Raw genomic sequence first — 13690 nt, 5'->3', positions numbered from 1 at the left:
AAGGGCAGCGTATCGATCAAGCGAACAGAGCTTATCGATAGCGTCCAAGCTGAGTCGCCGGCGGTCTCCGGGTAACTGTTACCCGGACTATGTATATGCAGTAATTGTTTGTGCGATTATGCCACAAACGCGAGATTGGTGCGGGCGGCTTTTGGACGCGTTTTGCGCCTCGCTCGAACCTGTCTCCCATCAACACTTCCTCCACGAGCAACGCGTCTGGTTTTCTTTGCTGGTTTTCACTCAGGCCATTCGAGCAAGTCTCTTGGTGCTATTTATTTGTTGATAGTGATTGAATTTAGTATTCAGGAGCCATCGGCACCGAGCAGTAACAGATGCACATCAAACAGGCGCGTTTCCCTTTGCTCCTGCTTCTTTTTGCAACCTACCGGATCTTTAATACTAACCTTGCCTCTTCACTCATACAGCTCGTAATTCAAGGCTTTAAGTCTTACAAAGACCAGACAGTCACCGATCCGTTTAGTCCAGGACATAATGTCATTGGTGAGCGCTAGATCGATCTTCCAGGACCTGGAGAAGCATCTGCTAACACTCTCGAATAGTCGGTCGTAATGGTTCGGGAAAGAGTAATTTCTTTGCTGGTATGTTTTACTGAACTAATTATTTAAAACTTGATTGATTCTTTTCAAGCTTTGAGCTAACATCAAATCCACAGCTATTCGGTTCGTGCTGAGTGACGCGTACACGCACATGTCGCGAGAAGAGCGCCAGGCTCTTCTTCACGAGGGCTCTGGCACTGCCGTCATGAGCGCCTACGTTGAAATCATCTTTGACAACTCAGACAACAGATTCCCTGTATGTATTCTACTCTGATATTCTACAAGTGCTTGACTAATAGCTCTCCCAGACCGGACATCCAGAAGTCGCGCTGCGCAGAACGATCGGTCTCAAGAAAGACGAGTACTCTCTCGACCGCAAATCCGCCAGCAAAGCCGACGTCATGAACCTCCTCGAGTCTGCCGGTTTCTCGCGCGCAAACCCGTACTACATCGTTCCGCAAGGCCGAATCACCGCGCTCACAAACGCAAAGGACGCCGAACGTCTTGCGTTGCTCAAGGAAGTCGCCGGCACGCAGGTGTACGAGACGCGTCGCACAGAGTCTTTGAAAGTCATCACCGACTCGTCAGCGCGTCGCAAGGAGATTGACGACTTGCTGCAGTTCCTCGACGACCGGCTCGGCGAGCTCGACGCTGAAAAGGACGAGCTTCGCGAGTACCAGGAGAAAGAGCGCGAGCGCCGCTGCCTCGAATACACGCTCCAAGACCGCGAGCTATCCGAGATCAACATGCATCTTGAGCAACTTGAGGAAGACCGAGTGCGCAACTCAAACTCAAATAACGACCGCATGGCACTTTTCGCACAGCGCGACCAGGCGATCCAGAATCTAGAAAACGAAATCTCGGCGCTCAAGCAGAAGATGACGCTCGTCACTTCAGACTACGCACAGCTAGAAGAAGAGCGTACTGACCTGATGCGCACGCAAGCGCAGCTCGAGCTTGAACTCAAGGACGCGCGCGATAACGAGGAGGATTCTGCCCGTGCGACCGCAAAGCGCCAGGCCGATCTGGAGTCTGTGCTTGCGCAGATTACAACCAAGGAGGCGCGACTCGAGGAACTCACTCCGTCTTTCGAAGCTGCTCGGCAGCAAGAGACTGAAGTCAAGCGACAGCTGTCGCAGGCCACTGAAGCCCAGCAGCGGCTCTACGCCAAGCAGGGCCGAAACGCTCAGTTTTCGACGAAAGCCGATCGCGACAAATGGCTTCGCAAGGAGATAGACGACATCAAATCAACAATTTCCCAGAGAGAGAGCATCCGCGACGGCCTGCAGACTCAGCTGGAAGAGCTGACTACGCAGTTGGAGAATGCTCGATCGGCAATTAATGAAGCGCGAGCGACTCTGGAGTCCTCTCAGGGCCGACTGGATGATATCCAGGCCCAGCAGACTGAGCAAAAGCGTCAGCGCGACGCACTTTTGGACGAGCGCAAGGCACTCTGGCGTGAGGACGCAAAGGCGAAATCGGCAAGCGAAGGTGCACGCGACGAGCTCGAGCGCGCCGAACGTACTTTCTCAAGCACGATGGACCGCGCGACGAGCCAGGGCCTCGCGGCAGTGAGGCAGATTACAAAGACGATGAACCTCACCGGCGTCTACGGTCCGCTCTGCGAGCTCTTTGAGGTCGACGACAAGTACAAGACGGCGGTCGAGGTCACCGGCGGCACGAGTTTGTTCCACGTCGTAGTCGACACCGACGCCACGGCCACGATACTGATGGATACCCTGACGCGAGAGCGACTCGGTCGCGTCACTTTTATGCCGCTCAACCGACTACGATCAAAGCCCGTGAACTACCCCGAGTCCGACGAGGTCATCCCGCTTATCGCAAAGCTGCGGTATGCGCCTGAACACGCCAAGGCGATCGAGCATGTTTTCTCAAAAACAATTATCTGCTGGAACCTCGACGCCAGCTCGCAGTACGCTCGCTCACACGGCCTCAACGCGATCACTCTTCAGGGAGACCAGGCAAATAAGAAAGGAGTTTTGACCGGAGGTTACCATGACTCGAAGCGGTCTCGTATTGACGCGGTGAAGAACCTGAGATTCTGGCGCGAGTCGTATGAAACCCTGCGGGCGCACGCAGCACAGATCACGAAGGAGATTGAGAAGAAGGATCAGGAAGTCACGCAGACAGTCGGAAATGGCAAGAAGCTTGAGCAGCAGCGCCAGCAGCTGATTATGAGCTTGGGTGACGTTCGCGATAGTTTGCGGAATAACAACGCTACCGAGAGCGCTCTGCAGGAGAATATCTCGTCGACGGTAAATCTTTCTGTCCTCTAATTTCCTATTTGAGAATTCACTAACAATGATGCAGAAACAAATGCTCGAGAGCACAGTGACAAACCTCGACAGTCTCGAAGTCCAACTTTCGACCTTAACTGCCGAGCTCCGCTCCAAATTCGACAAAAACCTCAACGCGGAGGAAACTCGTACTCTCGCGACGCTCACACAGGAGATCCAGGTCCTGCGTGCGCGCGACGCCGAGCTCTCTAACGTCCGCGCTGAACTTGAGCAGGAGAAAGTTCTCCTCGAGCTCGACCTCCGCCAGGTCCTCTACATGCAGCGCGATCAGCTGCGCGGCGAGATCTTGGAGCATAATATTGCGAGCGGGTCGCGCGGCGTGGAAGAGCTCGAGAGCGCGCTGGAGAGTGTGATTTCCGGTATCGCGACGAATGCGCAAAAAATTGAGGAGCTTGAGAACGAGGTCGAGGAGCTTGAATCTGAATTGTCTGGACGCGAGAGCGAGGTCGCGAATCTGCAGAGCCAGCAGGTCGAGGACGTCAAGGGCATCGAGCGCGAGCAAAAGGGTCTGGAGCGCGCGATGGCGAAGCGCGGAATCCTGCTACAGCGGAAAGAGGAGTTGAATCGCAAGATTCGCGACCTGGGCGCGTTGCCGGAGGAAGCGTTTGACAAGTACTCGCAGATGAAGTCCGACACGGTCTTGAAGCGTCTGCACAAGCTGACGGAAGAGCTCAAAAAGTTCAGTCATATAAACAAGAAGGCGTTTGAGCAGTACACCAGTTTCACAAAGCAGCGCGACGGCCTGCTTGCGCGAAGACAGGAGCTCGACGTGTCGCTTGCTTCGATCGAGGAGTTGATTGAAGTCCTCGACCGTCACAAGGACGAGGCAATCGAGCGGACTTTCAAACAAGTCTCAAAGGGCTTCGCCGAGATTTTTGAAAAACTAGTCCCGGCCGGCCGCGGCCGTCTGATCATGCAGCGCCGAACCGACCTTGCATCCGCAAAGGCCAACGCCGACGACGACGACATGTCCTCGGACGAGGAAGATTCGAACGACAAGGACTCTGTCGAGAACTATGTCGGCGTTGCCATCTCGGTCTCGTTCAACTCGAAATCGGACGAGCAGCAACGCATCGAGCAGCTCTCCGGCGGCCAGAAATCCCTGTGCGCGCTCGCGCTCATCTTTGCAATCCAGCAATGCGACCCCGCGCCGTTCTACCTCTTTGACGAGATCGACGCGAATCTGGATGCGCAGTACCGCACCGCTGTTGCGGCGATGATTAAAGAGCTCGCGAGCGAGGGCGCAAAGGAAGGCGGCAGTGGCGGACAGTTTATCTGCACGACGTTCAGGAACGAAATGATTTATGTCGCGGATAAGTTTTATGGCGTCTTGTTCAATAACAAGATCTCGAGTATCGCGTCCATCACGAGAGAGAACGCACTCACTTTTGTCGAGGGCGAGCAGACTCGGTAGTGGTTTACTTTTGTGGCTTTAGGGTATCGTATTTGTGTGGTTGCTTTTTTAGTCTTGCTTACTTGTTTGCTTGTTTGTTTTGTTTTGTTTTCGCGTGTCTTCTGGGTTGATCGAAGTGTGTAAGCTAATATATGAATGTAATGCTATCAAAATTTTCATAAATGTTTCCTAGATCTCCCAAAATCAGTACTGCTGCTGCGTCCCCGATCCAGAATTCCGCCCCGCCGCCGCAGCAGCAGCAGCAGCGGCAGCGGCAGCCTCCTCGCTCGCCTGCACCACCGACGCAGCAATCACGAGCGGGTTATCCGCCGGATTCGAGCCAATCACGCCATGTTGCTGAGGCTGATGGTGGTGGTGGTGCGGATGCAGTTGATGGAGAAGCGGATGCTGCTGCTGGGGTGCCTGGGCGTAATGCGTGCGGATCTGGTCCATCCGCGCCATTTCAGAGTATATGTAATCCTGCCACGATTGCTGTAGTGGTTGTTGGGGATGCGCAAAAGGTTGAGATGCTAGCGGTTGCTGCTGCTGCTGTTGCTGTGCACGATCGAACGATTGCGGGAGCGGCTTCGAAGGCGTCGCGACGGGGTTGGGCTGCGCAGACGCCGCGACCGCGACGGCGGTCTGCCAGAGATACGGCTGCGAATCTGCTGGGGCAGAGCTTGGGTAGGTCGGATAATGAGCTGATGGGTGTCCTGACGCTGGTTGGCCGTGGTCAATCTGAGGCTGTTGTGGTTTCAGCACGTTCTGATACGTTGGATGCTGTATAAACCCTTGCTCATGCTGCTGCTGCTGCTGCTGCTGCTGTTGTTGTTGTTGATGGTGATCCTGCTGTTGTTGCTGACCGTAGTACCGTCCATTACAGCGATCCTCAAGTTTCCTAATCGTATCGTTCGAGAGCGAGGAAACAATATCCCGCATACGATTATGCGCCGGATCCGTGCCCAGCGCGGTCGCGACCTCGTCCAAGATCGCGAGCGTGACCGAGACATCTTCCTTCACGCGCCCGATCTCGTCCGCGTTCGTGCGCTGATCGACCCACGCGCCGTAGAGGATCGTGAAGAGCGAAGTGAGCAGGATGCTGATGTTGAACCATGTCGACTCGACGTGGTTGATTTTCATGAGATCGTTCATCGTGTGCAAAAGCTCGCGCGCGATGCCGACGCACATCTCGCGGGATGTCTCGTTGAAAGCAGGGTTGTTTGAGGTCGAGCCCGACGGATGTCTGATAAACAGATGTAGCTCGTTGCAGGTCAGCCACATAATTCCCGCGCACCGCTTGTCGGACAGTCCGCGGGTGGAGTCGGATGGTTTCCAGGTAAGGTTATCAGGGAGCTGCGCTTTCCATTTCGCAAGCTCGGCCTCGAACTCTAGCACTTTGCGTTCGTACTCTTCCGGCGTGGGCTTTTTGACCACGTAGAAAGTGGAGTATACACTGCTCGAGATCTTTGTCAAGCCGAAAAGCGCAAGCGCGGGCAGAAACGAGCAGCTACCGCTGGGTGCGCTACCCGGCGGATTTGTATAGGTTTCATGACCATTACTACCGTTTCCATTACCAGCAGCAGCTGCACCGCCACCGGTATCGCCAGAGCCATCCGCTTCGACTACTTGATTCCCACCAACCAAGTACTCATCATCAACAGCGATAGGCAACTCAGTATCATAGCTCCGATGACCGAGCGCATGCGGCCGACCAAGTTTATTCGCCAACGAGCATTCCAGCGAAAACAAGCTCCAAAACACGCGCTTGCGCAATTGCTGCTCGCGAATAGACAGATTGCTGCCTTGCAACGGCCCCTCGGCCTGGATATTCTCACGGTGCAAGCCAAGCTGGATCGAGAGCGTCATTGCCATTCGCGCAAGAGCCCATGACGCCTGCGGTCTTGGCGATGGGCGAAGGAAGACAAGGACAAGCACGAGGGCTTGGATCGAGCTGAGATCGGGATCGTGGTCGAGGTCGGCAAAGTATGGGAATATACGGCGATAGAAAGTTTCCGAGAGCGGGGTATAGTTTTCCCGGTTTTTGTCCATCTTGCGCTGGTAGAGATCGATCGAGGAGGTGATGATTGCAAAGACCATGTTGACGATGACGGCAGTCTGCGGGGTGGGCGTGTATGCGTCGTCGGAGTACAGTCGGGAGATTTCGTTTGTGATCCAGGATTTGGAAAGGACTGGGATGACGGGATGTACGACCGCGAGAAACGAATCAAGATACACTTTGGCTTCTTCGTAGGGCGGAAGCTCCATTTTGGCGGGCTTCGGGGTCGAATATATCTGGAACAGGTTTGTATTTCCCAAATCGTTTGGAGCCAAGTCGCGTAAACTAAGGCGAATACCGACGACTAGAAAAGATAGTTAGAGCGATGTAGATTGTAGAAAAAGGTATAAAGCGAACGTACTGGACAACGTAGCCTCGTCCCAGGCTCCGATACCCTGCCCCGCCGAGGTAATTCGTTCACCGACATACAGCGGCAGCCTCGTTCCCGTGCTCTTCTTCGCCGCCATAGTCCCACTCGTAAGCGTCTCGATCGACGGCAGAACAGGTTGCGCCCGACTATCTGACCCCCGCGACGACGTCTGCGGTCGTTGCTGCTGACGAGTCATTGCCTCCTCCTCAAGCTCAGCCACGCGCGCTTTGAGAGTCGACACCTGTTGCTCGATCATCTCGACGTATCCTCGAGGAAGGGGTTTGCGGGAGTTGAGGTCGGTGTTTGTGCAGGCGACGCGGGCGAGCGAACAGGGCGTGCAGGCGCCGGTTGTCGCGTTGCATTTTATCTTTCGTGCTTTGCAGCGGTCACAGGCCTAGAACGTTAACCAATCAGTCTGCTGTTCTCGCGTAGTAGCTATTGATAGAGAATGGTGATGAAGGAGACAGATACCTGGCCAGTCCGAGTACTCTTTCGCTTCTTTGCAGGCGGACTGCTACTTCGACTACTTCCCTCCATCCGCGCTGCCAATTCTTCCTTTTCCGAGTGTTCTCTACTTTCTTATACCAACTTCAACCTTTCCGGTCGCAAATCCACTCCTCTCTCGCTATTTTGACCCGTCTTGAGAACGAGAACTGCGCGTGGGCTGGCAAAATCCAGGAGGGAGCCGCGGAATCCTCCGCGTGTGTCCGCAGTCATTATACTTATATGGCGTAAACGCATAAAACGCTGATGTGGATATGCTCGGAGCCTGCCGCGATTGCATCTTCTGCGGCTCTCGAAGTTTGCCTTTTTGGGAATCTTATTTTGGTGTTTGGGGTGTTTGTTGATTATGTTTCTGGGTATTCTTGTTTGGATAAAGAGGAAATAATAGTTTGACTTATGAAAAGCAATATACACACTTGAACAAAGATGCATTCTTACTAACGATGGCTACTGTCTGCACCTCCAGTTCTCGTCCCGGTACTCGTCCGCCGAGACGGCAACTCCCGCAATTCCCGTTCACAACTACACAGCTACATCTTCAACCGAGATAGGCAACAAGAATCATACAATTGTTTTACATACACATCAAAATATAACACGTACTTTCCCCTTCCACAATCCGCAGCCATATCCATACGTCTTTGTCCTCCCGCTGCCCCCCGCGCGCATCTCAACCGGCTTCTCCTCATTGGCGCCCGCGCGGCTGCTGCTCTCGTCCTTGATCGCCGTCATCGCATCCAGTGGATGCGCATCGCAGTACACGTTCCGGCACTGACTCAGATCAAGCGTTTCCAGACGGACGCACCCGCTCCCGATCGCTTCCACGCCCGCGTTCGTCACGCGCACGCACCCGCGGACGCTCAGCACTCGCAGCTCAATCAAATGCCGCGCGACAGCACGCAGACTCGCGTCCGACACCGCGCTGCCGCAAAAGCCTAGGTTTAGACTCTTCAGATGCGGGCATCCTAGTGAAAGCACTTCAACGCTCACATCGCTCAGCGCGCAGCAGAACGACAGATCGAGCTCTTCAAGCGCTTTTGCTGCCGCAGCAAGCGATACTATCGCTTTATCTGTCAGGAACGTGCAATCTGCCAAACACAGCCGTCGTAGACGAGGAAACACGCGCTGCGACCAGTACCCGAATCCAACATCGGTCACAGTCGTACACCGCGTGAGATCGAGCGCCTCGAGTCTGTCACTCGCGTGCATCGCAAGATGGTGCATACTCTTATCCGTGATATGCTTGCAGTAACTCAGCGATATGCGTTTCAACTTTGGACACCCGACAATCGTCCCGGCAGGCGGCGCCCCCGGTATCCGGCTCGCAGAATCAGGCACGACCCATCCCACAACCCGCGCAAGCGTCGCGTCGCCTACTTTTCGACAATTCGACAGATCGATTTCTTCAAGCGTGCGCGCGATCGCCGGCACTGTCAGCTCCATTATCGCAAGCCCGCTGACTTCCCACACGCTCCGCATCCTGAAGCACCGAATGTCGCGGCCGATCGTGGATACAAGCTGTGCGAACCCGGCGTCCGAGAGATGGAAACAGTTTGAGATATCGACAACCCTTGGTCGCTGGCCAACAAAACTCGCAATCTGCCCGATAGAGTTGTCGTAGATTGACGTATTGTACTCTCGTAAATCAAGAGTCCGCAGTATCCGTTCATCGGACCGGATAAGCTCGAGCCAGTGCCGATTCACGCGCTGCAAACGCATCAACGTCTTCAACGGCATTCGTTTCAGTACACACACCAGAACCGTGTCGGGGAACTTTTCGCCTGCAGCAATCTCTGCGCGCTTAGCTGCAGCAGCCCATGCCATCTGTTGCAGATCCATTTGCGAAATGTCGTCAACGATAGATGATGACACACCGGCATCGTAATCGTCGCCTTCTTTTGTTTCGTTTTCATCCGCATCGGTGGAATCTCGTGTCCGTCGTGGCCGTGCATGTTCGCGATGATGCGCTTCTGCTCCATTCGCGCCCCGTCTCGCACGTTTTCGTCGGCGTCCGCATCCAATCAGATCCTGACTGGGGCTTGGAGGTCTCGAGGAGGAAGACGAAGAAGATGATGATGCTGAAGATGACGGCCCAGAACTACTCGACGACTCCTGCAGGGCCGAACCATCCGAGTGCAGAGTCGCTGGATCTATTGCCAGATCCAACTGGTTGATCGTACCGGTAGAAAGAAGCTCGTTGCCGTTTATTAGCGGCACTGAAAGTGAGAGCGCGTCTTCGCCCACTCCATCGAGATGGTCGGATGTGTGTGAAAACGGATCCGGGTCAAGTGGCTTCTCGACCTCATCAGAAGCAGCGATCGGAACATCATCTTGTGCTGCTGTCGAGGCTGCAGTCACATCACCGCTTTGTAGCTCTTCGGTGATTGTAGCCATCGTTCCAACTGAACTACCATGCGCTCTGCCCGACAACAAAGAAGGCGACGACATCATCCGCTCGCGCGCAGTCTGCTCGATTCCCCTCAACACTTCTGGAAACTGGCCGACCACGCTCTGAAGCGCGGAGTTTGTAAGCACAAGACAATCGACCATATTCACAGACCGCACCGACGCAGTCCGGTTCTCAGCCAAGGACAAAAACGTAACTTCTCCGAAGTGTGATCCCTTTGGTAGCCGGGCAATCGTCTGCTGCGTACGCTCGTCAATGACCTCGACTTCGCCCGCGACGACGAAAAACAGTTCGCGGCCTGGTCGATCCTGTCGTATGATGTATTCGAATGGCGAATATCGCTTCGGTTCGACTGAGAGTGCAAGTGTGTGCAGCATATCTGCTGGAAGCGTCGCAAACAGCGGCAGTTCGCGTAATAGATCTCGGATTGCGATTCGAGAGTTCGGCGTCTCTCCCTGTATACTCGGCAGTTCGTCTTCCGTAGTTGCTTGAAGTGAGCCAAGAGTGCTGACATCTGTACTGCCGACGCCGCTAATTCCTCCGCTGCCGGCCCCGCTGTTATTGCTATTATTGTTGTTGCTGTTGTTGCTGTTGCTGTTATTCTCCAGAGCCTTTTGTTTCGCAAGCAAATTCAGTCGTTCCTGAGCTTCTTCTCTGATCGCTCGCTCAATCTCAGGAAACTGTGGCAAGACTTTACTCAGCGCCTCGCCAGTGAGTACGACGACCATGCACTTTGTCCGCGCGAGGATCGACGCTGTCCGCGGACGGTTGAAGAGAATTCCAATCTCGCCGAAGAATGCGCCGGGGGAGAGTTCGGCGTAGACTGATTCACCGTCGCGCGAGGTGACGACGACGGCGCCGCGCACGATCCAGTACATGGCGCGAGCATCCTCGCCCTCTGTGAGCTATACGGAGAAGATGGTCAGCAGGTAAACTAAAAGGACAGAACACGAGCTGGAACATACAATGTATTCCTGAGGCGAGAAAAACTGAGGTCGGAGCTTTCGGGCGATCGCCATTAGAAACCCATCGGGCGCGTCAGCAAAGAGAGGGAACGAGCGCAGCCGATCCCAGATCTCGAGCGGCATGCCATTCTGGTCGTGCGTCGCTAATGGCGAGGGGCGCGCGGGGACATGGGACTTGAAGGATGGAGCGCCGGTGTAGGGTACCGATACTGTTTTTGAGGCGGCAGAAGATGAGGAGGAGGAATTTGATGACGAGTTTGCATTTGATGCTGATGAGGACGAGGAAGAGGAGGAAGAGGAGGAAGAGGAGGAAGAGGAGGAAGAGAGGGTGGAGGACGAGGAAAGAGAGGAGCGAAGATGGCGAGATCTGGAGGAAGTCGGACGCCTGACCGCGCGATGGTGGCGCGCGACGGCGGCCGGACGTTCAGCTGGGTTCGCTATCGTTGCTGCTGGAAGTGCAGGGGTCTGGGGGAGAAGGGATTAGGATGTGATGGGGGATGGGGATGATCTGAGCGGACGAAGGGAACAAGGCACGTACGCTTCAGCAAGGTCGGATGACGGAGTCGAGAGCGACAGAGCGGTGAGGCAGCAGATGGCGCAGGCTGTTGATGACTCCAGATTGAGAAGAAGATGAGCAGAGAGAAGGTGAGGAGGAGGAGGAGAGGATGATAGTGAGAAGGATGTCGAAGGTGATGAGATGGACGAGCACCGAGCGACGACCCGGAAGAGGCGAGGAAGGCGGATGTTCTGCAGCAGCAGAAGAAGAAGAGAATAATGTAGAAAAGAGAAGCAAATACAAATAGAAATACAATTACAATTACAAACAGCGAAACGGGAAACAAAAACAAAACAGAGGCCAAAGTGGGGTCCGATGAGATGCTTTAAACTAAAAACTCATCCCGACGCTGAGCCTCCGCCCCGGACGATGGCGACGCATCTGAGCAGCTTCCACGGTCTGATTTTGTGAGTATTTTCTGTATTAACTCGCTATAGTCATCTTCCACATTCATTTTATATCCAAATATTACTGCTCAGTCCGTATATACGTACTGGTATTTATAGATTCCCGCTGTGTTTATTAGTCATGACTTACAAAATACTCAATCACGTGCACCTCATCTGATCAGCCTGCCTTGATCTTGGTCGCATCTCATCTGCGATCCACAAAATACCCAAAATGGACCTTCCGCTCGTGTACCGGTCCTCGGACTGGAGTTCTGCCACTGCTTCAATTGTATCTACTCTGTCTTGATTCTGCTTCTGCTTCTGTTTTCTGCTCTGCTTCTGCTTCACTCTGCTCCTACTCTGTCTCTACACTGGCTGATATTCGCAGCATTCCCGCGACCGCACCCATCTCCAAAAGATCTCCGACTACGATTACCGTCTCGCGAACCTCTGTCTGACAACACCAACTTCTGACTCTAAACAAGCACTTTCTCTTCTCAACCACGCCCTTCCCCACTCCTCCGCGCCATCTCTCATCCTCGCCAGCCGCGCGCTCGCACACCTGGCTCTGCAAGACTATGAAGCCGCACTTTCTGACGCCGACATCGCTCTCGACGACAAGAATATCAGCAGCCAAGCCGAGAACGTAGCGCTGCACGCCCGAGCAATGGCTTACCGCATGGTCGGCCGCTTCGTCGACGCCGTCGCAGACTACTACGCGCTCTACGTCCGCAATCATCTCTCGAGACCCGGTTTTATCAAAACCTCGGCTCTGCTGCTTTCGCGCACAATGCTCAATCCCGAGTTCGTCACAGGGCCAGACACTCTTGCTCCGATGGTGGCTGTAGCTCGCTACTTTAGCGCCTACGCCATCGATTTTGACTCTGATTCTTCTGCTTCTTCCCTTCTGCTTCCCGACCCCACCATCGCAGACAACTCCTTGAAATTCAACATTGCCGCCCGTCTCCTTCTCTCAGGCTCTCACGCCTCAATCTCAGCTTCAATACCCACATTCCTCACTCTTGCGCGCGACCCCGTCTCTTCATCAAAAGTGAAAGCCGCGTCTCTCGAATTGGCTGCGCATCTACAGAAACTCACAATCACCTGCCCGTCGCCAGCAGCTGATCAAGCAGCACCCGCGAAGCGACCAGAGTTCCTAGCTCTCATTTCCGAAAGCATCGCGATCGAACCCTCGGTTCGCGCACTTGTCGCCCGCGCAGTCCATCTCCATGATCCAGGATCCGACGACTTCCTCGACGCAATCAGCCTCGATCCGCAATCGTCCCTCCCGCACTTCCACCGCGCATACCTACGTCTGCACCCCGCGCCCTCTCAGAGCTCACCCTCCTCGTCCACGTTCTCGATCCCACGCACCCACCTCGTCCGCGCCAAAGCCGATCTCGAAGCCGCGATCGCGCTCGACGCGAACTTCCCCGCACCGGTCGCAGAACTCGCCCTCCTCGCGTTCAAACAAGGCGACCTCGCCACCGCATCTGACATCTTCGCCTCCGCCTACCCGCGCTTCTCATCCAACGCCCTCTTCCTAGACCGCTTCGCCCACTTCCTCTACAACACCGACCGCAGCCAAGACCTCATCACCGTCCTCCACAACTCGTTCTCGATCCCCGCGGTCTCGCCACCTCCCTCGCCCCCGCCTTCTGAAGACGTGCTTCCTCCGCCCCAGCAGCAGTTCATCGATGTCTCGGCAGCCGTACACTTGATCGGCCTCCTCCGCCTTCACAAAGACCTGATCCCCTCCCTCTCCACCACCGAGCAAGTCATCAAATTCCTCCGCTGCGCATCAAAAGTCGACCCCACAAACCCAGAAATATGGTGTCTACTAGGCATCCACCTCTCCTCCCCCTCCTCCTCCTCTTCCCCATCCACCCTCTGCGCCCGCGCAAATGCATTCAAAAACACAGCGCAATTCGCACAATCTGAAGATCTCCGCGCGTTTGCAGCAAAACGCCTCGCCGCAAATCTCCTGCTCGAACGCATCCAGTCCGTCATCTCCTCTCCTTCCTCCTCCTCCTCGTCTTCTACTACCGATCCTGCTGCTGCCACTGCGAATTCTGCAAACGCTGCTGCTGCGCAACTTTTGAAATGGAGCTATCTCCTCTTTGATTAACGCTCTTGTTTCTGTTTGGACTTTATGCCGGTCTGCTCTACTTTCTT

General features: G+C 54.7%; 3 protein-coding genes across 3 annotated transcripts; 2 read left to right on the top strand and 1 right to left on the bottom strand.

The window, feature by feature from the left end:
• Window positions 1-2: 2 nt before the first annotated feature.
• Window positions 3-4433, top strand: BZA70DRAFT_249108 (putative chromosome segregation protein SudA). The gene is made up of 6 exons (XM_064910674.1): window positions 3-347; window positions 426-501; window positions 561-599; window positions 674-813; window positions 866-2833; window positions 2889-4433. The coding sequence occupies exons 1-6, from the start codon at window positions 333-335 to the stop codon at window positions 4287-4289; spliced, it is 3639 nt and encodes a 1212-aa protein (XP_064767318.1). The 5' UTR covers window positions 3-332; the 3' UTR covers window positions 4290-4433.
• A 39-nt stretch (window positions 4434-4472) lies between these two features.
• Window positions 4473-10693, bottom strand: BZA70DRAFT_290261 (uncharacterized protein; the record flags this gene model as incomplete). Its single annotated transcript, XM_064914195.1, has 4 exons — window positions 4473-6628; window positions 6686-7088; window positions 7802-10510; window positions 10571-10693. The coding sequence occupies 4 exons, from the start codon at window positions 10691-10693 to the stop codon at window positions 4473-4475; spliced, it is 5391 nt and encodes a 1796-aa protein (XP_064767317.1).
• Window positions 10694-11747: 1054 nt separating this feature from the next.
• BZA70DRAFT_296071 (uncharacterized protein) lies at window positions 11748-13681 on the top strand (the record flags this gene model as incomplete). Its single annotated transcript, XM_064914511.1, has 2 exons — window positions 11748-11804; window positions 11904-13681. The coding sequence occupies 2 exons, from the start codon at window positions 11748-11750 to the stop codon at window positions 13641-13643; spliced, it is 1797 nt and encodes a 598-aa protein (XP_064767316.1). The 3' UTR covers window positions 13644-13681.
• Between the last annotated feature and the right edge of the window lie 9 nt (window positions 13682-13690).

The sequence above is a fragment of the Myxozyma melibiosi genome, assembly GCF_037950935.1.
Source record: "Myxozyma melibiosi strain Phaff 52-87 chromosome Unknown BZA70scaffold_8, whole genome shotgun sequence".
Lineage (NCBI taxonomy): Eukaryota > Fungi > Ascomycota > Lipomycetes > Lipomycetales > Lipomycetaceae > Myxozyma > Myxozyma melibiosi.
This window is presented reverse-complemented; position numbering and strand designations above follow the sequence as displayed.

Coding starts and splice junctions, on each gene's coding strand:
- BZA70DRAFT_249108 (XM_064910674.1), top strand. Junction 502..560: donor TCCAGGACATAATGTCATTG/GTGAGCGCTAGA, acceptor ACTCTCGAATAG/TCGGTCGTAATGGTTCGGGA. Junction 600..673: donor AAAGAGTAATTTCTTTGCTG/GTATGTTTTACT, acceptor TCAAATCCACAG/CTATTCGGTTCGTGCTGAGT.